Source organism: Pelodiscus sinensis, chromosome 3, assembly GCF_049634645.1.
Source record: "Pelodiscus sinensis isolate JC-2024 chromosome 3, ASM4963464v1, whole genome shotgun sequence".
Taxonomy (NCBI): domain Eukaryota; kingdom Metazoa; phylum Chordata; order Testudines; family Trionychidae; genus Pelodiscus; species Pelodiscus sinensis.
The window spans coordinates 55,925,848-55,953,332 of NC_134713.1; the positions used below are offsets into that span (position 1 = coordinate 55,925,848).

General features: G+C 43.3%; 1 protein-coding gene and 1 long non-coding RNA gene across 7 annotated transcripts in view; one reads left to right on the forward strand and one right to left on the reverse strand.

The window, feature by feature from the left end:
* The first annotated feature begins 381 nt into the window (after nt 1-381).
* On the forward strand, nt 382-27,405 carry LCA5 (lebercilin LCA5). 5 transcript variants are annotated; one of them, XM_075923786.1, is made up of 8 exons: nt 382-457; nt 1,318-1,410; nt 5,833-6,362; nt 7,930-8,067; nt 12,446-12,542; nt 14,434-14,582; nt 23,410-23,548; nt 25,764-27,405. In XM_075923786.1, exons 2-8 carry the CDS (start codon nt 1,383-1,385, stop codon nt 26,558-26,560), a joined length of 1,878 nt encoding a protein of 625 aa, XP_075779901.1. In that variant the 5' UTR covers nt 382-457; nt 1,318-1,382; the 3' UTR covers nt 26,561-27,405. The 5 variants fall into 5 exon arrangements, with proteins under 5 accessions (XP_075779901.1, XP_075779899.1, XP_075779900.1 ...); XM_075923784.1 differs by having other exon boundaries at nt 388-457; nt 1,318-1,692; XM_075923785.1 differs by having other exon boundaries at nt 451-583.
* Nucleotides 15,850-27,485, reverse strand: part of LOC112547275 (uncharacterized) — a 38,726-nt gene continuing 27,090 nt past the window's right edge. The window contains exons 2-5 of one of the 2 annotated variants that reach the window (XR_012902573.1): nt 20,153-20,212; nt 17,342-17,537; nt 17,173-17,249; nt 15,850-16,043 (exon numbers count right to left, since the gene is read on the reverse strand). This is a non-coding gene — a long non-coding RNA (uncharacterized LOC112547275). The remainder of the gene's footprint in view (nt 16,044-17,172; nt 17,250-17,341; nt 17,538-20,152; nt 20,213-27,485) is intronic. The other variant, XR_012902572.1, reaches the window with a different exon arrangement.

Here is a 27,485-nt window from a genome sequence, read left to right on the forward strand (position 1 = left end):
CAGCAGAACCTGTAGGAAATGTGAAGTTATTTTTGCCCCGTGCGTATAACGCACACACCGCCTGGGTGTTATGTGGGCCCATCTAGCGGCGCTGAGACCACGCCAGGTGTGTGGGCTTCACTTCCATGCGACAGCCCAGGTAGGAGCCGGACCATCGCGCCGCTTCCCCAGCTGGCCCGCTCCAGTCCCCAGACACGCCTCCTCCCATTCTGACCCCGCCCATTGCAGCGGCACTTCCAGACGCTTGCACAATAGCCAATCAGCAGCCCGCCCCGCGCAGCGTCCACCCACCCACGCCTAGCCAATAGGAAAAGCGTCTTCCACTCGCCCGAAGCCAATCAGGAGCAGAGATTAGAGGGTCTTGCTATTTGGCAGGACGAACAGCCAATAGCTGACTTCATCACCTGCCCTGCCTATGCCCTGCCTCTGCCCTTGCCCCGTTGCCCTGGAACCCGCTGTAAATATCCCGAGACGGGTGGTGGCGGCTCCTTTAAGAGCGGCGTAGCCCGACCCGCCAACCGCCTGGGGGAGGGGGGGTCGGCGGGGGAGGGGGCGCGGCGCGGAGCCGAGCCGGCGGCACGAGGTACCGGGCGGGGCTGGGCAGAGCCTCGTATTGACCCGGCTTCCTTGCGAAGGGCGGGGGCTGGGCTTGCGAGAGGCAATGGGGAGGGGGCCGGGGGAGGGGACTAGGATTCTGTGGGCTTGGGGGCCTGGGCTGCTCTTCTTCCATCAGGCCTGGGAGCAGCACCCTCGCTAGCTGCGATAAAGCCCCTTCCTTGCCTCTGCCTGGCCCTTGCTGGGCCCTGAGGCTCAGGGGGGCATTTACTGGGCAGCAGTTACTTGTAGAGGGTCTGCTCACTGGGGGGTTTCTCTCTGCATGTGGCAGTAGTTTTGCAGACTATCAGTATGAAGACTAATACCCTGAAGTCTGTGATCCTCAAGTGCTTATCTATCATTTTTCTACGTTTTCTGAATAGTTTCAATTTTTAGAGAATTCTGTCATCGGTTTTGTGGGCCAAATGTTACTGCTTTATAACTTTTTATAATATGAAGCGAGGTAGTGCTTAAACCCACCATTTCATTGTTTGGGGTGGAGAGGAAGGATTTTTTGTATGTGCAATATCCAAAAAGGCTATCCCAATGTGTTACCTATTGCTAGTGACATAATCAATGAGGCATGAGACTGCAAGGATCCTGAATGATCTTGCCCTTTGAGGGTAAGGTGTGCGTGGGTGGATGTAAACCGTTCTTTATTAAATCTGTTTTAGAAGCTGCACCGCTAAAATATTCTCAGTTCCTTTTTTTAAATTGTTGTAGAAAAATGCATTATGAATGATGGTCCTTGATTACTAAAATCAACCCCAAGAGCTCATATTCTGAACATGAGGATAATAAAGACTTGGAAAGAAGGTAACACTTTTACTTAAAATTACTAAAAAGTTCATCTCTGTCAAAATGAACATTCTTTGAAAAAAATCTGAAGAACAGCTGTGACTTGAAAAATGGGAGAAAGAACAAGGAGCTTGGATTCTGACCATGATAGAACATCTGATGGTGATAAAAATAGCAACTCATACTATTCAGATGAAGATAATGCCTCTGACCCATCCCTTACACTAAGCTCCCAGTCTACAAGCCATGGAAAAAAAGATCACAAAACACAGACTTTGAGCAGCCTTGTGCATTACCAAGGTAAGTAGATCACAGCATATGGCAACCTGAAACAGACCGCAAGTATGAATAGTATTTTCAACTTGGAGGGAAGAAAATGTAAATTATTTTATATGGGGTAAGTTGTCTGTAATTTTTCTTTTAATAACTGAAATTAGCCTTTACATATAAAACTCTGCTAATCTAAATTTTAGATTATTTATTTTTTCTGATAAAATATGAAAAGAATAAAAATTCTGCCTGGTCCTATCCTCTAATTTCGTCAGAACTTTAGATCTGCTAATGTGTCCAAAGTGGACATTGGATCTCTTGATTCAAACCACTTTTATACAGTATATGTAATAAATCCAGGAAACAATTTTTATTATTTCTTAGCCAAAATGTCCCAAAGATCTTTTTATGGTTATCTGTTTTACTAGACTTTCTACTGTAGTTATATGTGGTGTGTTCTTTCTCAAAAGAAATATTTATATTGCCATTCCTGGAGCTTCAAAAACAAAAGGTTTTTAACCGATTATTCTCCAAAGTTTAAATTATTTCCACACCCATCTCCCTAGCAACACATCTCCACTCAATTCCCTTAGAAATCTCCCCATCCAGCAAAATAGTGAGAGGAAAATAGCTCTACGGCTCCTAAGGTGGCTAACTGAACAGTTTCTATGCTGAGTTTTGGCTACTTATACTAAGTCATCCCACTTAACTCTCAATTAAATTACAACGTATATCCCATCTTTCTAAAAGATGTACACTGTCTTACTCAGAAGCCATGAATGTCTCAGGGTTTTTTTTGACGCCTCTGGTTTTCTCAAGGAGTGTTGTCATAGGTCTCGGAACTCTAGCCTTCACCTCTGACTGAGCAAATATCTGCAACCTTTTACCTTCCAATGGGGGAGTTAGGTTGCAGTCCCCTGCACCTCATTATGACTAATCCAGCAGGCCTGATCAGAATCTAGCAGTTCTGCTTTGATTTCTTTCAAAGAAGCTATGAATCATAAAATATTAGAACTGGGAAAGACATCCAGAGGTCATCCAATTCAGTCCCCTGCATTCTGGTCAGTACCAAGCATGCTCTAGATCAGGGCTACTCAACACTTGGCCCGTGGGCCACATGCAGCCCATGGTGCGGTTTGGGTATATGCAGGGCTCAACAGGTGGTTCATGGGTGGGATTCTTTGAACGTGGCCTCCACTGGGAACACACTCCACAATGGCGAGGCCTCTCCTAGGTGAGGTGAGGTGAACACTGAAAGACACGAATGGACAGGCTGGCTGGAACAGACGGGTACTAGCCCCCGGTGTTTCCAGCCCCCAGGGAGGAGGTGTCGGGAGCGCAAGGGCATTGTGCAAAGTGCTTTGTATTCATGCCTGTCAGTGTGAAAGAAACTACTTGCATATATATATTTGCATGTATATACATGCAGACCTTGGCATGTGCTGTGAGTATCATAGTGGCCCCTGGGGCATCCAAAGTTGAGTAGCCCTGCTCTAGATCATTCCTGGCAGATATTTATCTAACCTGCTCTTTAAAATCTTCAATGATGGAAATTCTACAGCTTCTGTAGGCAATTTCTTCCACTGGTTAACCATCCTGACTGGAAGTTTTTCCTAATGTCCCACCTAAGTCCCCCATACTACAGTTTAAACACCTTGTCCTATCATCAAAGATTAAGGAGAATAATTTTCTCTCTCCTCCTTGTAATACCTTTTTAGATACTTGAAAATGGTTACAGAACCATAAAATAATAGAACTGGAAGGGACCTCGAGAGGTCATCAAGTCCAGTCTCCTGCACTCTGGTCAGGACCAAGCACCCTCTAGTCTAGATCATCTCTGATAGATGTCTATCCAACCTGCTCTTAAATATCTCCAGTGATGGAGATTCCACAAGTTCCCTAGGCAATTAATTCCAGTGTTTAACCACGCTTACAGGAAGTTTTTCCTAATATCCAACCTAAACCTCCCTTGCTACAATGTAAGCCCATTGCTTCTTTTCCTATCATTCATTCAAGTCAATACAATAGTTGCCAAATATACTGCATTTTGTACAATAATATCTGTGACAATGGCCTTGATGCAGGAATCGCTCAATGGAATTCTGTGGCCTTTGTTATGCAAGACTTCCAACAAGATCCTAATGGTTCTGTCAGGCCTCAGATTAATGAACTACCTATGGGTCATGGCCTCTAATCTGCATTCTTTGTTGGCCTATGTTGTCAAGGGTGAGGAATCTTTTTTGGGTCAGGGGCCGCTGACCCATAGAAAAATCAGCCTGGGGCCACACAGCACACAAGTGAGAAGCCAAAAAAAAAAAAAGCCCCAAACCCTCACTGACATGGCCCCTGACTAAAGATAGACACCTCCCCTACATTTCCCTCACATACCTAGCGCGTAGGAGGGCCCAGCCTAGTAGATTTTGTGTGCTCCAGCCCTGAGGTGAGGTGGTGGGGAGGCTGGAGCTCCAGTACGGCTCCCCAGTGCTGGGAGGGGAGCTCTGCACCTTGGGGGCCAAATCTAGACAAGCCAGAGGCTGCATCCAGTCTGTGGGCCTTAGGTTCCCCACCCCGACCTATGTGATGCTGACATGGTGCTCAATTTAGCTGTATTAAATCTAATCCCCCTGCCTATATGTTAGTTTCACATATAGGTCTCTGGGAAACAAAGTTGCTATGCTTTTGTTGCAATACCTTGTGGGGGAAAGTAGTTGGTTATTGAGGTGGTGCACCAAAAACTGAATTTATCTGTTGATATGAAGGCATACACATCAAATATCTTTTAAAAATAGCAGGATCAACACGCCAACCTTTTGTTGACAGATTTATACAGATGGTCAAAAGTGAAAAATCATTTGTGAGAATCTGGGGTGCTTGATTAAGGATTGGAAAATAAAATCTGTATTGATTAGATTTATGTGAACCCATTAAATCAGTTGAGGCTGGGGATTAGCCTTTTATACTGGCATGTAATGTTCCAAATGCTCTCTATATGAAAGGAAAACTGAGTATTGGATATGATCGAGCTATGAAAAACTGAATATCAACTTATTGAATGAGTGTCTGTTTATGAAATGCTTTAGGGGAAACTGACAATATCTCAAAGCTGCTGTTTTGCCATAGAATGCTGTCTGTAGAATAGAGGCAGATACGGTAAGTGCCAAAAGGGAAATAGAGAAGTTAGTGCTTGTTCCTTTACTAATACTGGCTTGTGCACTGTGATGTATTTCTGCTATATGCCGGCTCATGGTTCAGAAGTGGCAATGGCAGGTATAGAATGGCATCTAATATGTTGCTTCTAAGGGCTATTTTGAATTAGTGTGGTAATAACAGCGTATATTCAGGTCTGGAACAAAGTTAAGGGGGTGGGTGTGTGCATGCGCACACGTATTATATGTACGTGTATATTGAGCCCAAATCTCTTTAAAATATTATTTGTCTGTATATACATAAAACATACATAGAAATAATATTTTTAAACTAATTGGGATTAGTATTTATTAATACTAAAACGAGGATGCTCCTTGGAAAATAACATGTGACAATTAAAATGTATTCAGTGAAGAACAAAATTTTCAAAGTGTTTATTACTCTGTTCCTAAGTGCATTGAATACATTGTTGTCACTGTCTTTATTGCAAGTACGGTAGCAGGCTTCCAGAAATACCACATACATACTTTGGAATTTATCTAATAAAATTGCAGCATGATTACTACAAAAGTACCAGAATTTCTTGATGATTACCATATTAAAGGCACTTGGATGATATTGTGTGTACAGAAATGCAGTATTTCTATTTAAATATTTTATTATTAAATTTGAAAATAATTAACAAAAATGTAATTGTCAAAGAGGATTACCATAATGTTTCATTTTGATGGTTGGTAAACAGCATATTTGGTTTAAAAAATCTGCGTAAGAAGAAAAATCAAAGTATGTATAGCAGCTTTGCTCTGTATCCATAAACATAGCTCTCTGTCTTGTTGTCATGACTGTGAAAATAAACATGTTTGTGTTTAATTTTTCTAAAGAAAACCACCCTGCCATAGATACTGTTAAAATATCTCAGAAGAAAAGGGCTTTCTTTATTTTGAGGAAAATGCCTTCTTAAGTAGAAAAATAATAATATGCTGTGTTGAGTTCTTTATAGTAAAATCTGCTTCTTTTTTTAAGCCACTAAGAAACCAGTTTCCAAATATGCACCAGCCAAAAGAGGGACACGGTGGGGTTTTCGCTCACAGAGTCTCAATAGGGATTCTCCTGCAAAAGATATAGATCTTGTTACAAAAAGAGTTCTTTCTGCCAGGCTGCTAAAAATCAATGAGCTTCGGAATGAACTAACTGAACTCCACATCAAACTAGATGAGCTGCAGAAAGAAAACAGGGCACTGAAGAGGCTTCAGTATAGGCAGGAAAAAGCCTTGAATAAATTTGAAGATACAGAAAATGAAATCTCTCAGCTCCTCGCTCGACATAACAATGAGATTAGAATATTAAGGGAGCGTTTACGAAAATCTCAAGAGAGAGAACGCACAACTGAGAGAAGACTGAAAGATTCAGAGGATGAGCTGTATAGGACAAAAAATTCTTTGCAAAAATTGAAAAAGCTATCTGCACATAAGCACTTAGCTGAACGAGATGAACTGGCAAAGAAGCTAGCCTCAACAGAGAACAGTCTGGATGAAAGTGAAAAAAGAATTAAGGTGAGAAACTTTCTTTGACTTCCCTCACCCATTTTTTGAAAATTTAACAATTTAATGTAACTGTTCAGGAATGCTTCTTTTCAGTGTGAGTATTATACAGTAACTTGTATTATCCGTTTTACTGCAGTAGGGTGACTAGTAAAAGATTTCTGTCGCAAATAAGTAATACCATGTTAATTGTTAGATAATTTTCTATAATCTGTGTAGTACTCTATACGTATATGTTTATTAACAATGTTGGTTAATCCTATGTTTTATTTTGTGTTTATATTATAGACTTGGTTTTAAACTAGATGCTAATCAGTCAACAAGAATAGTATGCAGCTAATTCAATTGTTTATTATCTAGTTTATGCTGCCTGATTAGATAGTTTTATAAAATATATTCTAGAAGTTGCACCTCCCTAATCCGTGACTCTCACATCCGGCAACATTTGTGGCCTGACAGGACCGTGGATATTGCTGAACGAGAGAGTCCGGGGGCAGGAGTGCCAAGAGCCCCAGCAACCAAGAGCTGGGGGTAACAGGACTCTTAGTAGTAGTGGGGCCATGGTCGCAGGAAAGGGGCAGCCCATACATGCCAGCCTTTCAGTGGGGTTGTGCCACATGAGCCTGAGCGGGGCTGCATGCCAGCCTGGTAATGGGGACAGCTGTGGCAGCCTGGCTGGCAGTAAAGCTAGGGTGGGGTAGCTCAGCAAGGGAAGCCTGGCTAGGGTTGCAGCAGCTCAGCAGCCTGATCGGGGCCACTTGCCAACTGGCAGCGGGGCTGGTACCGCAGCAGCAGGGCCAGGGCTGCGTGATGCCTTGCCAGCAGTGGGGCTGAAGAAGTAGCCGTGGCAGCAGGGCCAGGGCAGCTGTGTCACTCAGCCAGCAGCTGGGCCAAAGGAACCAGCAGCAGGGAGGGGCAGTTGGCTGAGGGGGCTGGAGGCAGGGGACCTTCCCTGGACCAACAAATTTCCTCATGTGGGACTGTTCAGGAGCTGAGGGTGCCAGACCAGTGAGGTCCACCCTGTAGTTTTAAAAATAAATTATCTAGTAACTTAGCATCCATGCAAAATTTGGTTATTCTGAATAGACTGGTTCTTGAATAATCTTCAAAGAGTTACCATAATTTTGTTTAAAATTATCTTGTGTTATTTTAAGTATTTATTTTAGAAATGTGCATAATGGTTGGGAAATCACTGTGAGGCTATCATCCCCTCCTCCAGTCTTACCTGAGTTTTTCATGGCATTCTTCTATTTCTAATATACCAGTTTAAGATCTCTGTTGGGTCACATGGCCTCTGTGTCACAGAATCATGGAGGTGTACTGCAAGTTCCCAGTACCTCCTCAGAGCTGTCCCCCTGGATGTGCATGACATGATGTTGGATACCTGCCAAAACCTTATATGACTCTCCCCCATGGTTAACATCTGGATTTGATTGGGTTCCCGTGGACAACAAAGTCAAATGGCCTCTGTACTATACTAGCGGCAAAGAGTCAGGTTTGACACTCAAATAAAATGTTTATATATTTTGTTTATTGAAAAATGTTTTTTTCAAACATTCTGTCATCGTATGACCTGTAGGATTTGGAGAAAAATCTTGAGCTAAATAACAGCAGTTTCCAACGACAGTTGCAGTCTGAGAAAAAGAAGGTACATGAGGCCCTAGAAGAAAATAAAGCTCTCCAAGAAGAGCTTCAACAACTAAATCAAAAGCTAAAGGTAAAAACAATTTCTTTAAGTGACTTTAGTTGTGGGAGTATTTTATTTTTTTGAAATATTCTGAAAAATAAATCCTTTTCTGCAGTTTGATTTACATTCCTTTTTAAAATGTAATATATTATCTGAGTTCTAGAATAGCTGTATGAAAGGGAATGTGTTAATGTCAGTCATCGTTATTTATTGTTTGCATTAGGTTGGAAAAGTATAGATCAAGTACACGCTCAGTGATTTCTGATTGTGTACTTGATCTAAGCTACATAGAAAACTAGGGGCTGGATTTTTAACATTAAACCGGCTGGTAAGCATGTGCAACTATTGTCACTGTACTCCTAGACTGAGTAATTGCAAATGCATACTAGCATTTGGCATCCATGTTTACTTTATTTCATTGGTCACCAACCAGTGTATCATGATCGACCTGCTCAATTCCAGAGGCACTGACAGTCGATCTCGGTGCAGTGAGTGTTCCCAGCTCCTCTGCCCCCATCCCTCCTTGCAACAAGGAACTCGCACTGGTGCTACAGTCTCCTGCATCTTGCAAAATTGGAGCCAGCACCGGCTTCCTGAAGGAGGGGCGAGTCCCAAGGCTCCGTGCCAGATCCAGCTTGTTAGGAAGCACATGCATGCTGCTCCTCCCCTCCCCACGATATCGCACGTGCTTCCTTATCCACCCTACCTTCCCCCATGCTCCAGGGAGCCTGGGTCAGGGGGGTGGGGGAGCTAATGTGGTGGTGGAAGATCCAGACTTTGAGCAGCTGTTTTTTTTTTTTAAAGGAGTGGCAACTGCCCTTCTTCCAAATCCTTGCTTGCAATTCTGCTTGAGAGATACACATCCCTAGAGACCCCCAGGTATTGGCTGAGCTGCTCCTGCCCCCTCTCTTCTGGCCAGCCCCCTGCTCCTGCCCCCTGGCCAAACACTCACCAGCACACTGTTCTTGTCCCCTCCCTCCTGGCCAGACATCTACCCCTGGCTTGCTCCTGCATCCTACCTCCCACCCCATCCCTATCCCACTCACTAGCAGCTCTGTCCCACACATTGGACACCTCATTTTTGGTCCCACCCTAGAGCCTGGGGGGGGGCACAAAATCCACTAACCCTGGAACCCCAGAAGTTAACCTGGCCTGAGGCCTTGAACCTTAGTCATTCCTGCCCCTCTCCCCCCTATGGGGCTGGAGTGCCAAGGGAATGAGGTGTCTCAATTGGAGCTACATCAGTGAGGATTGGGTGTTTTTGAAGGGGTTGTTTTTTTGCATCTGACTTGTGTGATTGCTGAAGGTGCATGAGTGGCCCCTGACACAAAAAAGGTTCCTGGCCCTCATAAATAAAGACATAATATGTCTTTTATGTTGGACATAATATTTTATTTAAAAATGAAGCCTGGTCAACAAGCCCCCAGTTGGAGCCAAGCCCCATCTGACTGCTGTATCATAACACTCCTGCAAACTCCCCCCTCCCCCCCACACGCACACCTGAACCCTGAGCCCATCATACACCTGAACCCCCTGCCCTAAGCCCCTCACATCCCCAAACTCTTGCACCCCCCACATCCCCAGTCTTCTGCCACAACACTTCACAACCACCCATATACCATAAACCTGTATCCTGAGCCCATCACATACCCATACCCAAACCCCAGCCCTGAGTCTCTCCTACACTGCAACCCAAACTTCTGCATCCCTATATCCCCAAGCCTGTGGCTTGTTCAGCACCCCAACACTCTCCAGGCTGGAGCCTCCCCCCCCAAGCCAGCATCCCCTTCTCTGCCTCCTCCTGCACCCAAATTCCCTCTCAGAGCTTGAACCTCTCACCCCTTCCCACACTCAAATCCCCCATTCCCACCCCAGAGCCTGCACCTCCTGTCTCAACCCAGTGAGAGTAAGGGCTGGAGAAAGCAGGTAATGGAGAGGAGGGTAGTGGAAAGGGCAGGGCCTCAAGGAAGGTGTGGAGTCTCAGGGAAGAGATGGGGTTGATCTTGGCTTGCCCTGACATTTAAAAAGTGATCTTGGGTGTAAAAAGATTGGAGACCACTGCTTCATCTGCACAAGTAAGGACTTGTTCATTTTAGGCATGAAAATTAGGCTATAAGAATCAATATTTTAAAAATTATAACAAATACTACTATTTCAGGGGTGGGCAATCATTTTTGATGGGGGGCCACTCCTAGATTTTCGAAAGTGGTTGAGGCCCGCACTCTTCCATGATATTAATGAAGGAGATGAAAGTACTGGAATGGAGGTTGAGTGCAGAAGGGAGCTTGGGGTAAGGGATTGTGGTGCAGGAGGTAGAGTGGGGTTTGGGAGAGAGGTTGGGTGAAGGAAGCAGTTGTGACTTAGGGCAGGGGACTGGAGTGCAGGAGTTTGGGTTGTGTCTTAGGGCAGGAGGATATTGTGATCGGGGCTTGTGATTGGGGTGTCAGATCTGGGAGAGGATATGGGTGCAGGACAGGGGGCAGAGTGTTTGGGTATGTTGAGTGATGGGAAAAGAGTGGGGGAAGGAAGGGACTAGGGTGCCAGAGTCAGGCTCTGGTCGAGATGTACCAGCCAGCAGCCCAGCCAGCCTGCCTGCTTGCAGAGCTAAATATTTGCAGAGCTTAAAACGTTTCTCAGCCAGCCAGCTTGCCTGATTCCCTGTCCTGCACTTACACAGGCTGCAGGGCCATGCTCTTGTGTGAATAACTACAAGCCAAAGGGGAGGGGAAGTGTGGTGCTTCATGTGCTGTCTGTTATTTAAACAGGTAGCTCTCACTGGCCAGTTTCTGGCCAGAAACTTGCCAATGCGATTGTACTGGAGTTAGGAGCAGTGCCTGAAGCCTTTTCTTCCTCCCCAGGGGCAGATGACCATTTTGCGGGGCCCAGAGCAGCACAATTTCATGGGGCCCCCCTTTGCCACGGCGCATGCGCGGGGCTTCTTGAAGCGCAGGGCCCAAGGCAGCCACCCCACTCGCCCTGCCCTATATCCGCCCCTGCTCCTCCCCTACAACATCACAGTTTTGAAAGAAAAATGGCCTGGCAGCTGCTTTTTTGAGCAGCAAGCAGGGGAGCTCCCTGCTGTGTCTGCAGGCCGGATCGGGTGGCTTGGCGGGCCAGATTCAGCCCACAGGCCACAGGTGAGGAAAGCAGCAGTGCAGGGGGCTGCAGTCCCACCCTCTCCGCCATGCAGTCCTGCCTGCGCTGTTCACCACCGCCCAGACCTGCCCGCAGAGCCCAGGGCCACCCATCTACCTGCTGGGAGCAGAAAGGAAGGAGCCAACCGGTCAGTGTAACAGCTTCCCTGGGCAGCTCAGGGGTGCTCTGGCAGCTGTGATAAGTGCAGCCCCTGGGGAGTGAGTGAGTCTCCCTGGGGGCAGCCGGACTCTGGGTGGTCAGGCACCATACTCTGATTTCCCAAGAGTCTCGCAGTGGGGGAGCCCCCAAGAAACGACTTCTGACATATAAGCCCTGTTGGGAGCCCTGTTCCTAGTGCGTGTCCTTGGGCTGCTATCCCATGGGCTGTCATGGCTGCGGTGTGAGATCTGCTGGCTTCTGGGCCATGTTTCTTGGCATTGAAAGTCCTGTGGGTGGTGATGGAGGAAGGGGAGTAGGGGCTTGATTTAAAATAGCAATTCCCAGTGGCAAGGGGAAGCAGTTAGATTGGGCTCGAGATGGGAGAGCAGAGAGGGAGGAGACAGGCAGGATACAGAGTGATGTCATCACGTCACTTTGTCATCCTGCAGGAAAAACTTTTTTTAATACATAGAGAGATTAGCTACCTTGTTGAAACGGGGCCTATATCTCCAGCGTTGACCATCATACAAATAATGGTACTTGCATTTCCATGTCCTTTGCTGTATTCTCATTTTGAACAATACACCCAGAGCTAATTATAACAATGTTGCCAACTTGTAGTGTGGTGGATCCTGCTTGTCAGAGGTACTATCTATTCTATTAGCAGATAGTAATGCTAATAAGATTTTTTTTAACTCTGTATAATACAGAAAATGAATATGGCAGCCATGTGCATCCCTATTTGGACTAATACAATTTTAAGCATCTTTGTATGAAATTTTAGACTTCAGTTTTATCTTAGCAGTACAAGGATACAAAACTAAATGTTAGAGAATATTTTTGCAATCTGATGGAGGAAGGGAGTTTTGAGAAGAGAAGAAAACATGTAGTAGATACATGACTTAAAGAATTAAGAATTTGAACATTCTCTTTAAACATTGTGCTGAATAATTGAGGACCTTATCCAATAAAGAATGAACAAAATTTATGTAATTTTCCTTTAAACTACATAGATGCTTACTTTTGCCACAATTTATTTCAATGGTTGTTAAATAAAACTTGATGTAAGTTTATGAATTATACTTTGCTGTCTCTACCTCATTTTTCATTTCAGGAAAAAGAGAGAGAACTTGATACAAAAAATATCTATGCTAACCGTATGTTGAAGCCATCACCTAAAAAAGACACAGATCTTGCACAAAGAAAAAAAGGTAATTTTAAAAAGGAAATAAACAAAAAAGTTGCCTGCCAGTTAACTTTTCAAATAGGCACTCTTGCCTTACAATGTTCAAGCCATTGTTTCATTTTGATCCTTCCCGGTCCTGTCCCAAGCTGTGGAGTTCTTCACGCTATTTAAAACATAGCATTCAAAACAAAAATTACAGTGCATTCCATTGATTATTTGACTGCCACCTAATAATAATACAATGAAGTCACCATATCCCCAACAAAACCAATAAGGCTGTCTGCTCTCAATTCATCAATTTACATTTATCGCAAGTGTTCAGGGTGGTGGGCATTGTTTAGAAATATTTTGCTATTAAATCACAACTAATTATCAGTTAGTAGCTTGATTATAATTAAACCCACTGGAAATATGTACCACTGTCAATCCACATGACTGTTTCTCTAGATTTTGGTTAATTCCAGTTTGCAGAGTTTAGCTGTCTACTGAAAAAAAGTAGTACAGCCCATCTTCCTGAAAATAATTTTTCAAATATTACTGATATACTGATATTTTCCTGAGTCTGTAAGCTGTCTGTCTGTTTTACCTGTTGGGGCCAGATCCATTCACATTAAATCAGTAATAAGGTAAGCAGGCTTTTCTGTAGCTTTTTAAGTAGGTTTTGATGTCAATAATACTTTACGCTATTTTACAGCCTATCACTTTAATGGAAATATCCTGCTGTCATGCATCATCCGATGTATAGTTAGGTTAATTTGAAAGGCCATTCCACAGGGACAAGGTTGCAAGTCTCAAAAATGCAAGTGATCGACTATCCTATAGAATTAAGTTTGGTCTTTTTGTACCTCTAGAAGGAGCATCTCTGAGGGAGGAAAATTTGACCAAATCTAGGTAATTGGCAGATTGCGGGGGAGAAATAGCTACAGGGGATTTGTTTTAAAAGACGATTCAGTAGATGTTTTTATTTGTGGATATACTAAAACCATGGTGTCCAAGCCATTCTGAAGCAATAGCCACTATAGTGACCACTGCTATAGTCAGCTAACCACACTCAGCTGGCGAAATAGCCTCATGAGGCTAGTGGCTAGTGTGTTGGACACGATACTAGAAATACACTTTAACCTCAGTAATCAAGGTGCCTTAATCTAGGAACACCCATGGTTCAGACACTGGCAGGGGGAGGAGGAAGTGGCTCTCCACTAGGGAAATGGCAGTGCAGCAAAGTGCTTCTTCAGAGACTTCCCCCCATAGTGGTGAGGAGGGGGCAGCACCCGCGGGGGGTAGGTCACAGAGCTATATGTGCCCCTGGGAGTGTGGCACCAGGTAAGTGCCCCACCCCAATCCCTCTCATTCCCAGACCCTGCACCATCCCCCCCCACTCCCACTCCTCGGTATGGACACCCATGATCTGGAAAATTCCATAACCTGGCATATCCTCTTTCCTGAGGTTGCTGGATTAAAGAGGTTCAAGTGTGTCTTCAGACTTTTTCTAAATGCTTTCCTAGAATCTCAGGGAAGCTCCTTAGAATTTTGCAATATTTTTCACAGGTTCTCATTATCCCTAACTATGAAAAACTTTAACTTTATGATACAAGTCAGAAATATGTAAGACTTTGTTTTGTGTGGTTTTTTTCCCCCTGTTCTTTCAAGTAAATGTTTTGTTTCAAAATTTAACCAAAATGGATATAAATCTCTCTCTCTTTCTCTCTCCCTCCTGCTGATCTTCACTAGAACAGGATGCTTTTCTTATATTCTTCCAAGTTATCAGAATACTGTTAGCTCCTAGGATTATAATCATGAGTTGCAAAGATGAAAAAATATATTTTTTAAATTTTGTGGTTCTTTTTATTTGGGAATATTTTGAATATAAAATATTAAAATATGACTTGTTTTATCTTTGTGTATTTTTGTTACAGCCACTAACCAAAATATTAAAAAAGGAATCCAGACTACAAAAGGAGTACAGACTAGTGGATATGTCTCACCAATAGAATTTCCTCCACCACCGGAGTTTGTATCTGTTTATGTAACAGAAGAGAAAGAAGAGGAGATTCTTCTCAGAATTGTGAGTTATTTTTAGTGCCAAATAATCCACCTAAGAAGCTACATTTTCTAAAGTCTAATTTATGTCTTAGGAAAACTATTAGAGTCTCAGATAAACCAAATTAGAGTTTTACATGTTGAAATTTCATATTCCTTTTAATCCTGTTTACTATCAGTAATTTACTCTGCATCTTTTATTACCTTTTATCATTTCCCTACATGCTTGACATTATTTTGGTTTCTTTCATCTGTATTTCTAATCTAGATATCTAGTTATCAGTATTCTTACTAAACCGTAATTCTGATGTTCTTTTAACTTCCAGCCTTCTTCCACAGTCACTGATTTTAGTACTTTGTCCCACTCCACTGGTATCCAAACCCTGCTTCCCAGTATAAAGCATGGAATACATTTCTAGTATCTTTATCCCAAAGTTTTACCATCTTCATTATAAAATAGTAATACCATAAGACTAAAATTAAAGTGAAGGGTAAGGTGATGTTAGTTTACCTCCATAGATCTACTAGCACTTACTGTACAAATGTTTAAAGGGCATAAGAATTGTAACTTAAGCACCAAGGAGCTACAAAAAGGTATATGTTTAAGGTAAAGACTACTAAGTCTGCTGTAAATTCCAGCATTGTAGAATCATGAAATTCACTGGACTTTGCTTAAAACTGAAATATCCAAACAAGGATTTCAAGTTTCTTTCCCTCCCCCCATTGTAATATTTTCTTTCTATTTGTGGGAAAACAAAGTTTTAAAATGTCTCTTATAGCCCACGAAACCATTGAGATTCATGGTTATTCTGATCTTTGCCAGAAGGAAATTCCTTATTTGGAAGTCCTTGTCTCCGCATTCACAGGACTTAGTGTGGGTGACCATTCTGTTAGTTCAGAAGAAAATAAGATTTAGGAAGTCACCATGTCAAAGAGAACTGATTCCCTTGCTTGGATGAATTTCAAGGAGGAGTTTTGATTACCAGGACTGAAATCTTGATTATATCTCTCTGTTATAGCTGGGAATCAGTACAGCAGATAGAGCATTGGGATGGTGTATTTGGTATGCCTGTGTTGCTGTTGAGGGAAATAGCTGAAACCTTTTCAGGACTGGCAGTTTGATTGCTAGGTCTGCAGTTCTATAATCTGCATTCTCTATAATTATTTGGTGTATGAGTCCCATAAATGAAGTAGATTTTGAGTGATCTGAGCCTATGCTTCATTGATGTTTTGAATTAAGAACCCCAGAAATTCTTCATCAAGTGGTGTCCCTGGGGGCGCTCCACTCAGGTCTCGGTGCGTGCCTGCGCCGGGGATCAGAGATTTTTGGTAGCAGTGTGTCTCATGCTGTGCCTGCGCACACAGCAGCCCCTCCCTTCCTCCCCGCCCCCCCCAGGCTTGTGGAGTGCGCACGCAGCGCGACTCCCGTCAGTTCCTTTTCAACCATCCCTGGCTGAAGACAGAGTTCACAGCAGTGCTCTTCTTCCTGACAGGAAAAATTGAAATCCTCTATTATTTTTAACTCTTTACGTCATAATTTTGCTTAGTTTGACCTTTTTCAACATTGACTTTGCTGAAAAGGAAAGAAAAAAAAAGCAGCAGCCGCCGCAGCTTTTCTTCACCACAACAATGCCAGGTTCCTCCGGCTTCAAAAAATGTAATTCCTGCAGAGACTCAATGCCTACCTCAGATGGCCATGTCTCGTGTCAAATGCCTGGGTGAGTCTCATGTGGCACGGAAATGCCCTCATTGCTTGAATAGGATGGCAAGGGCAAGAAAAGACCGTGAAACATGGCTCAAAACTATTATCTGGGCAAAGTCTCTTCAATTACCAGGGGACAAATCAGAGCAGGTGCGGGCACAGCAAAATCCCTCGGGTAGGGCAGCTTCATCTTCCCACAAAGGCTGTAAAGCTGCAAGGGCTTCCCTGGCACCCTCCTTGTCCAAGTTGTCTAGAGCTTCTCATCCCCCAGTGCCATCAGTCTCTGGTACCGCAGAGAAACGCAAGTGAGTGCTAGCCAGGAGAGCTGAGCACAAACTAAAACTGCCACATGAACTGGCGCCACTGAGGCAGCAGCTTCAGATAAGCTGCATATGCCTCCTCCATTAGCTCCAGTGAGTTCTCCCTCTGCACCCAATCTGACTGGAAAGAGTGATTTTGACTGCCCTATAGCACCTCAGCACAAGAAAGTGCTGTGCAAAATGCGGCACCTGCAAAACTCTCCTCAGTCTGATTCAAGAGGAGTAACTGGCTCACCACGCTCCATGGCACAGGGGCACGCTAACACTTCACAGAGTGGCCCCCACTCGCCTACACTGCTATCCCCAATATCTGATTATGGTAGCAGGCATAGGAGCAGCTTCTCATTAGGCCACTCCTCTCCTTCTCCTTTGCTAACTTCCTGGCATTCATACAAGTCAGCTCCCACCTCAGTGGAGCCCCTGGGATACAGGGTAAGAGTACTGACAGCGGTCCTCCCATTCGAGGTACACAGCTTCTACATCCCAGCAATTCTGCACCTCTAGGCGTTCATCCACAACCTCTGCATGCTCCTCACCTGCTCGCCCGCCCTCAGTAATTTCTCCACCGGGTTCCAGTGAGCATGACAACTTACTTCAGTCAGATTCAGAGAGTCCCTCCAGGCAGGAGGAAGCAGTATTCCAGATCTCGCTTTCTCCGACGACAAATGACCTGAAACATTTTCAGGAACTTTTCAAACAGGTAGCACAACCATAGGACATTACATTACAAGAGATGCAGGACAAACAATACAAATTACTCACCATATTACAGCCCTCAGCATCCTTGAAGATAGCTTTACCCATCAACGAAGCTATCCTTGAACCTTCAGATGCTTTGTGGTAAAATCCAGACTTTGTTCCGCTCACAAACTGCATAGCAGACAGAAAATATTTCGTCCCTGCAAAGGACATGGACTTTCCATTTGCCCACCTTCAGCCAAATTCGCTGGTGGTGACTCTGTGAAACACAATTTAAATCTATGCCCCGTGACACAGAACACAAATGGCTAGACACCTTGGGCCGCAAAGTGTACTCTTTGGCCACTCTTCAGGGCCGTATATCTTAATTATACAGCATTGTTGGCTAACTACGATCATGCCAATTCGGCCAGATTACAAGACTTGCTACAGGACCTCCCTGAAAACAAGCGACTTCACCTCCAATCCATCATTAAGGAGGGTTTATCAATAGCTAAAATAGCTCTTCAGGCTGCTATGGATGTCACAGACAACGCAGCTAGAGTCATAGCCGCAGCCATAGTAATGAGCAGGGCCTCATGACTGCAGTCATAAGGGGTACCAAAGGAATTACAGGCAAGGGTGGAGGATCTCCCCTTTGACAGGAAACAATTGTTTGCTAAAAATACAGATGAGAGCCTACACTCTGTGAAGGCCTCTCATATGACACTATGCACCTTGGTCGTACACTCCCTTCCAAAAAACAAGGGATTATAATTACAACTATTGCAGGCGGCAGCAGAGGCCTTATGATAACTGGCCCAAGCAGTGCCCTAATAGGAGGAGCAATCAGCAAAACCAGTCCTCCACAAATCAATCCATCTCTAATAAGCAGCAAATTTGAAGTTTTGGTCGGCAGTCTGAGCGACTACCTCATAAGTCCAGTGCAGTCCAATATCATCTTCGGTCATCGCCTGAGACCTTTCTGCCAACAGTGGGCGCAAATTACCACAGAGAAATGAGTCCTAGAAATTATCAGATCAGGTTATATAATCCCCTTTACTTCAGTGCCTGATACCCAACCTCCTACCCTGCCCCTCTTCAGGGACCCCTCTAACGAGCCTCTGTTACAGGGAGCGGTGCAAAAGCTACTTAGCAGCAATAGATTATTATCAATACACAGTCCTCTCCTTCGGCCTCTACGGCCCCTCAAGTATTTGCAAACACCCTAGCTGTAGCCACGGCCTTTCTCAGAAGTCAAAACATCATTATCTTCCCTTACCTAGATTGTCTAAGCAAAGGCCCTACCTATCAGCAAACTACTATCATGACAACTATTACCAGGGAATGTTTTTCCCGACTTGGCAGAAGATAAGAGTTCATTGGGGCATTGCTATACTCAGTCACAGCAAGAGCCTACCTCCCACCACAAAGATTCAGGACGATCTGCAACCTCGTTCAACAGGTCAGACAGGACCCTTTCTCCACGGTCCAGACGTGCCTTCAATTACTGGGGCATATGGCAGCCACGACGTTTCTGGTCTTGTTTGCAAGGCTGCATTTGCGTGGTCAACAATATCGGCTCTCAATCAACTACATACCAACCCGACAGCCTCACAAAGCACCTCTTGCTTCCTCCACCAATGCTGCAGTCCCTCCAATGGTGGACATCTCTGAACAACCTCCTTGTCAGTATACCCTTCCACTGACCAGGTTCTTCAGTCACTATAACAACAGATGCATCACTCATGGGCTGGGGAGCCCTCTGTGGCACAGTGTCAATACAGAATGCATGTGCCCAACACGAGAGAAACTTTCACATCAATATCCTAGAGCTCAGAGCCGTTCGCAGAGTTTGCACCCATTTCCTTCCCCTGATAAAGGGCAAGACTATTCGGCTACGTCTACATTGGCCGCCTATTACGGAATAGGGATGCAAATGTAGCACTTGGGAAGAGGTAAATCCGCGGGGGATTTAAATATCCCCCGCGGCATTTGCATTTGCATGGCCGCCACTTTTTTCCAGCTTGGAGATAAGCCGGAGAAAAGCGTCCAGACTGGCGCGATCCTCCGGAATAGGGCTTGCAAGTAGGAATAAGAGATCCTCCGGAATAGGGCTTTATTCCGGAGGATCACGCCAGTCTGGACGCTTTTCTCCGGCTTATCTCCAAGCCGGAAAAAAGCAGCGGCCATGAAAATGCAAATGCCGCGGATTTGCCTCTTCCCAAGTGCTACATTTGCATCCCTATTCCGTAATAGGGGCCAATGTAGACGTAGCCATCATGTCTTCACGGAGAACACACCATCTATGTTTTATGTCAATCAGCAGGGGGATGCCCAATCACGCTCTAAGTGTAGAGACAGTCAGATTCTGGAACTGGTTCATCAGAAACCAGATAACCCCAACAGCCATGTACATACCAGAACAACAGAATGTGAGAGCCGACAAACTGAGCAGACATTTCTCAGATCAGCATGAGTGGGAGATCAATACCAATGTCCTCCTTTCAATCTTCTGCAAATGGGGCTTTCCAGCTGTAGACCACTTTGCAACACCTCACAACCACAAATACCATAGATTCTGCTCTCGGGCAGAACTAGGCAAGAGGTCAGAAGGGAACGCCTTTACCATCCGCTGGACAGCTCCCCTACTTTATGCCTTTCCACCAATCCCACTTATCACCAGAGTGATCAGCAAGATCCGATCAGATCTGGCCACAGTAATCTTAATAGCCCCAGCCTGGCCAAGACAGCCGTGGTTCCCTTATCTACATTACCTGTCAATAGATTAACCTATCCTTTTCCTGGTGGTGCCGAATCTCCTCACATAGCACCATGGCAAAACCATGAAACTCACGGCGTGGTTTCTCCATGGTTCCAGAATGAAGAACTCACCTGTTCGGACAGGGTCAAACAAGTTCTTCTAAACAGTTGGTGTCCCCCCATGAGAAGTGCCTATCAAAACAAGTGGATGCATTTTTCAATAATGGTGCATGATGCGTAAATTGCATCCCCCCACAGTTCCCATGCCTACTTTACTCAACTGCCTCATGGACCTTAGCAATATGAGCCTCTCTGTCAGCTCCGTCCGGGTCCACCTGGCAGCGATCACGGCCTTCCATGATCCAATAGACAGTTTCCCTCTCTTCACACATCCCATGGTGAAGTGTTTTCTTACAGAGTTACAGAAAATGCATCCGAGCCTCCGCCCTGGTGACACCGTGGGACTTGAATTTGGTCCCTGACCTGCTCATCAGGCCACCCTTTGAGCCATTAGCCACTATGCCACCACAATAGCTGTCTGTGCAGGTGGCATTCATAGTGGCAAGAAGGGTAGGAGAAATCACAGCCTTCGTGGCAGACCCTCCTTTCACTACATTTACCAGCGATAAAGTCATACTTAGACCTCACCCCAAGTTCCTCCTTAAGGTTATATCCAGCTTCCAAAATGAACCCATTTACTTACCTGCCTATTTCCCTAAACCTCCTGCTTCCCCCAAGGAGGCTATATTACATATGCTATATGCAAGGAGGGCAATTGCATTCTACCTTGATAGAATTAGAGCAACCAGGAAATCAGACAGGCTCTTTGTTGCATGGTCAAGACCATGCACAGGAACAGCAGTTTCCGCACAGCGCCTATCCAAGTGGATTGCAGGCTGCATACATACCCTTTATGAACTTAGAGGCAGACTGGCACCACAGCCCATCAGGGCTCATTCCATACATGCGATGGCCACTACAATGGCCTTCCTGAACAATGTACCTTTGGCAGACATTTGTAGAGCAGCCACATGGTCCTCACAGCATACTTTCACTCAACACTATGCCCTACACAAGGGGCCAATACCTTTCACATGTCTAGCAGATGCAGTCCTCCTCCTTCCACTTAGAAAGATTCCAGTGCCCACCTCCATTGGGCGGGTGTTATGGAGTCACCTGAGTGGAGCACCCACAGGGACACCACACAATGAAGAAGAAGTTACTCACCTTGTACAGTAATGTTGGTTCTTCTAGATGTGTGTCCCTGTGGGTGCTCCACTACCCTTCCAACCTCCCCTCTGCTTGGAGTCTACAGGGACTTCAGGTAGACAAGGAACAGACGGGACTCGTGCCGCGTGCGCATTCCACAGGCTCCTGCGGGGAGGGGCTGTTGTGTGTGCAGGCATGGCGCGAGGGGCACTGCTACCAAAAATCTCTGATCCCCAGCACAGGCATACACCGAGACCTGAGTAGAGCACCCACAGGGACACACATCTCGAAGAATCAATGTTGCTGCACATGGTGAGTAACTACTTCTTCTGTACCAAAGTGTTCTTGTTTTGAAAAGCAGTGAATGTGAAAATATTGAGACAACATTATTGTAGCATAATTATTTATTTCCGTAGTCGATTTAATTGTTCTGTTTTTTTTAACTGTTTGTAGCCATTGGACAGCCACCTTCATTGAGCTCTCCAAAATGACTGCTGAGAGTATTCCCTGTAAAAATAAGCATGTGCTAAATTATTTAAATCTGTTTTTTTAATTCTTCCAAACTCCAAGTGTGAGCATGTTCAGACCCTGGCTATAGATCTGTCCCATTCAATAAGGAGGACCAGTTGAAAATACAAATTTAGTTTTAGAGCCAGGGGGTAATGCATGCTTGAATCCAGGATTCTGAATTCAGGCTAACCTCCTTTCTGACATATCTGCTAATTTAGGACCCACCATTGTACATTGAAGTTATTTTTGGTAATGTGCATATCCAAGTTGAATGGGATCTTCTGTCATATTGCCAGCTTACTGATTTGTTGAGGGGAAAGATATGTGTTGGATTTGTTTTCAGACCAAAAACATGTTCTCTTAACCTTACTAGAACCAGGCTTCTGCACTTGAAAGCCACTAAAATGTTCCTTGCTGCTAAATTCGGCCTCATCAGCTGGTAGTCTTGTTTCATATCTTGGTTGAAAACATTTTTCCCCCTGGTTAATGCTCATAATTGCTCTTTATTTGTTTTTTCTTAGTGATTGGTGTGTGTGTTTCATATTGTTAAATAATGCAGTCTTACCTTCATTGTACCACTTCACTCACGTAGGTTGTGTGGTGTTGGAATTTTTTTTGGGGGGTAGGGTTTTTTGTTTTGTTTCATATTGGTTTTTTTAAGTTGATGGTGTGTTTGTTATATAGTCAATTTAGAAACTGATCCAATGTCCATTGAAGTCAGTGGAAGGACTACTATTCAATTGAGGGCCCAATTCAGTTCTTTTATTGTTGTAGTAGTAAAGGTTGAACCTCTCTAGCCCAGTACCCTTGGGACCTGATGTGCCATATTAAAGAATGTGCTGGACAGATATTTGCTGGTCAATACTGTGTAACAGCATTACCAAAACTTCCACTGCTTATTGAGCTTTTTGAATACATTTAGCAGTAAACTAGAGCTAAATAATAGCATAGAACCCTGAGAGCCAAGACTGGTGGCTATAAAGAAACTTTGTGGGGTCACGAGAAACTTGGCCACAACCATGGTAAGTGAGCGTCTGGTTAACTAAAATCATGCTGGACCATGGATGTTGCCGAACCACAGAGTGCTAGATTAGAGAGGTTCAACCTGTATGTGTGTGTGTGTGTGTATCTCTATATCGATATAGCCAGGGCTTGACAAGCAGCAGTGAGCCCCGCTCGCCAGCCGCGCGGTTTGGCATGCTGCACATGCACAGACCGCTGCACATGCACAGACCGCTGCACATGCGCGGATCATGCTGCGGCGCCGTGCTGGCTTAAAACTTACTTGCCCCGGGTGAGTAGATTGACTAATTTGTTGCGCCCTGGCTATAACTGTTGATATAAAATTTAATCCCAAAATGTCTAGGAACCCTATTTATAGATCAGAACTTCATTGTGCTAGGTGCTATGCAGAAAAAATAAACTTAATTACAATTTTTATTGAAGATGCCATACAAAATCAAGCTGATGGTTTATTAATTTTGTCTCAAGTGCTTAAAACTGTTAGGTTTAATAAGAGTTTTAGGGCCATTTTCTCAGCTGAGGTAAACTGTAGTGGCTTCATTGAAGTCCATAATATCATTCCAATTTGGAAGACATTGTATTTAACAATAAGCAAAACTGTTGCAGAAATTTTCTATCATACGCTTTCTTTTATCAATTTACATCAGGAACAAGAAACTCAGAAAAAAGCATGGAAAGAACAAGCAGAGCATCTAAAGAATGAGCGGAATAGGGAGAGGGAGGAGAAACTGAAACGTGACCAAGAACTGCAGATTTTAGAGGAGAAAGCACAGAAACTATGTGATGGTAAGAAAAATATGGCTACTGCCAGTCTAGAAAATCTAGGTGTCTCTTGAAAATAACTAATTGATTCTGGAAGAAGAAAACCACTAAAAGAATAAATAGGGCCGGTCCTAACCAATTGACGGCCCCGGGCAACCACCCAGCTTGCCCGTAGGGTTGCCAGATAGTTTCAGAAAAATACTGGACAAAAATTTGTCAAGCAAAAACAAAAAGAAAAACCAAAAAAAACACACTGGAGAAAATTTGTCAAGCAAAAAAAAAAGGGGGTGGGGAAGGTTGGGGAGTAACCAGGGAAACCTGGGGGAGGTGAAGAATTCGGGAGGTTGGGCCGAAATGTGGTTGCGGCCCACCCATAAGCTGGCTCTGTCGGCAGCCCCTTGAAAATGGTGGCCCTGGGCAACCGCCTGGCTCACCCACCTCTAAGACCAACTCTGAGATTAAATGATTTAACATGCACAAGGTCAGAAAAGAAAATATTAAGGGATGAAAAGTAGCCTTCTTGTGCCCTGCTGTTGCTGCCCAAGGGAAGGGTTCAAAGCCATATATCAACTGTGGGAAAACCAGAGATGAAAAAACTATCCCATGAAAAAGTTTGCACCAACAGAGAATTGGCTTATACTGTCTTGGGATAATATAGTTCTAGTATTAGCCCTTTCTTCCATTTTTATATAAGTGTTGCAATTTGTTTTCATAAGCTTGGTATAAAGTACTGGAAGTTACTCAAATTGTTGTCAGTGCCATCACTAAGTTCCATCCCTTTTCTACCTCGCTCCATTCTATGCATGTGTCAGATTGTTCTTGTTCTAATCTGAAGCTACCTTAAAATTTTGTATTCAGACAAAAAAATTCCTTTTTAATGGGTAAATATTCAGAACATTGTCTTTTTGTATGTGCATACAACTTTAGACAGTGACTTGAGCACAAACTATTGCATCCATTGGACATGCAGTTCATATGTGGAAGGGCCAGATATTCACCCAATTATACCTTGTGTAGCTACTTATATCTGTAAAAAGTTATGTGCACTATATTTGCAAATAATCACTTACATTCACTTGATGGTGCACAGAAAGCTTATGCAAAGGTGCTTTCAAAGAGAGCTTAAAAACAAACCCTTTAAAGTATTGCTTATTTTGTATTTTGTTGTCCAGTTGATTTTGCTTTAGCCGTTTACAAAAAAGTATATTTCAGAATTGTCTTGAAGTCAGCAATGTTGACACAGAAAAAGATAAAGCATTCTATTAATCAGTTATTAAAATCAATAATGTTATGTTCATGTTTGTTCAAACACAGGGTGTTGGAGGGCTTTCCCTTCACGCCCTCTCCTAGTTCTTGTCATGCAGACAGAAAGCAGAACAACAGATGTGCAAAGTGCAGGCAATGTAATGTTCATTGGGATTAGTTCCAAGTGAGCAAATCCATAGCTCTACACATCAGCAGAATCTCTTTTCCTAGTGTTCCATTCCCAATTCTGATGTCGCAGAGCCTTTTCCTCATACTTCCCTTCCCAGCCCTGACACTGTTAGAAGCTTGCTTTTGTCCTCATTCCTTATTTTCCACTCCTTTTCTATCCCAGGGGAGGAAGAAGGAATGAGGTGGTGTTTTGACCCTGGCCAGGCTTTTCTTTGGCTTTTAATGTTTTTTATGCTTCCCCTCCTAATAGGTTGCTTGACCGTGACTTGAGAAACAGAAGTCAAGCAGCTCTCCAGTGTGTGCCTATATATTATACTCCCAGCGTACCCTGTAACACTTTGGCTGTTCTTATCTGTTCCCATTTTTCTGCCTGGCCAGATGGGTTTGTCAGTATAAACACACATAATATCTGTGTCCTTTGTTCACACATACTCTTACCTTATACTAATATCAAAGTCAAACTCAAAATTCTAACTCAGGCTGACAGTCAAGCCTATATACATTTGAATCTCTTTAATCCAGTAACCCTGGGAAACAGAGTTCATGTATATAGGGAAAGAATAATATCAGTAGACTATGAAACTCCTAATAGAAATGAATAATCCAACTACACTACAAAATTGACAGTAGTGTTTTAAGTCAGGATAGATGATTTAGCCTGTGTACCATTGTAAGTAAGTTTTTTATGAAAAAAATACTTATTTAAAAAATAAACTACTGCTGGGTGCAAGAATTTTAAGAGTTCTATTGTTGTATATGATTTAAAAAAAAAGTCAAGTAACTTATTTTTAAAAATTCCATACAGAGTGGAAAAAAGAAGAATTTGACAGAAGGAAAAAAGATAATAACTTTTTATTGGCCGAAGAAACAACAAGGATTGAGTCAGAAATACATAAAACTGAAAATGAGATACACAGCACTGAGAAACTAAAAGAAGAGAGACAAAAGAAAGAGATGCTGCTGGCTAAAATGCATGAAATCGACAGAGAAACTCAAAATACTATTAGTATGAAACTTTCTTCACAAGCACACCTCACAGATACAGCATCAAAATCTGACTCCGTAGAGAAAAATGAAAAAACCTACCAGTTTTTAGAGACAGAGAAATTGTTGAATGGATTTCCAGGATATGACAACCATGATGCTATTACAAAAGCAGAGGTACAGACGCAGCAAAATGTTAGAATCACAGATTCAAATAGTGATCTAACATTTGGAAGTTACGTACCTTCCTTTGGTAAAGGATCTGGAAGGCCAAGTTGGCTTAATCAAAAAAGTTTTGTCTTAGAAGAAAATAGTAAAGAAAACACAGATTTCAAGAAAGAGAAAAAATCTAATTTAATGGAACAATTGTTTGGAACTAGTGCCAACACCATCCTTCCATCTAAAAGCAGTGACACAAGTACTTTGGAAGCAGACTTTGATTCCAGCAGTGCTCTTCCTCTAGATAAAAGCAAGAAAGTTAAAGTAAAAGATGATGGTTTTTTTGGTGAAGGAAGAAATTTTAACCCAAATAGGCACCATTTACAGCACACAAGAAGCAGACCAGCAGTTAAGGCTGTTGATTCTTTTGAAGATGAAATTGAAGAAGTAATCCTGTGATAATCACCTTTTATATAATATTTGTGTATAAATTCTATCAAAATATTTTAATACAGTATTATTATACACAGAGTTGAAAAGTTTTAGGTTAAAAATCCTTATGAAGGGATGATTTCAATAAATATATGTATAGAATATATACTGCACCAGTCTGACCTACTCTAACAGTCTGGCTCTTTGTGCGGTTAGATTTTTTTTTTTAAATATATCTTTCCAAATACAGTCCATGAAGATAATTTAGATAGAGTGGGGGTGATTATTTTGAACATACCACAGCCAATGATTTTGAGGGAATTTCCTAACAGATACCCATATATTGCAATTGAGTACAGGTATTTGCTCACTTCTTCATTCAGGAGGAGATACTATTTCTACTCTCTTCATATTCCAGTCTATTCTCTGTATATATCAGTATCAAATCTGTGAAACTGCCAGAGCATATTGGTAGTATTCCAAAAGGTTACTACTAATGCTCTTCCATGGATTTGGATGGGAGGAAAAGTAGTTGGGGAACTCTTCTTCCTGCGTTTTCTAGAGCCAAACCTGACTTTCGTCATTTTTCTCATTTATATCTGCATGTGGAGGTGGAAGAGTCCCATGATACTTTCTACACTCTTGCCTCCCACTATGCTGTGCATTGCCATTATTCCACTGGCTTTCAAATACTTCAAAACCGGTTCAGTTGAATTAGTGCAATGGTCCTATATATTGCTGCTGGGTTTTGTTTGTTCTTTCTCCCATTTGGACTAAAAATAATAGAGATAATGAGGAGAGGAAAGATAACTCAGCCTACAGTTTTGCAGGCCGTGAGTCATGGCTCCATCAACCTTTTTGATATAAACTAGCATAACATAGCATATCTAAATACTGTTCTGGGAAACTATGCCATAGTCCTACTTTTTTTAGTAGAAGTGGGTTTGGACTC

Bases quoted from the DNA above. Each gene is read 5' to 3' on its own strand.
- LCA5 (XM_075923784.1), top strand. From the start codon at position 1,503: ATGGGAGAAAGAACAAGGAGCTTGGATTCTGACCATGATAGAACATCT. The intron at 6,363-7,929 runs GTGAGAAACTTT...TATGACCTGTAG, and splicing joins AAAGTGAAAAAAGAATTAAG to GATTTGGAGAAAAATCTTGA. The intron at 14,583-23,409 runs GTGAGTTATTTT...AATTTACATCAG, and splicing joins AGGAGATTCTTCTCAGAATT to GAACAAGAAACTCAGAAAAA.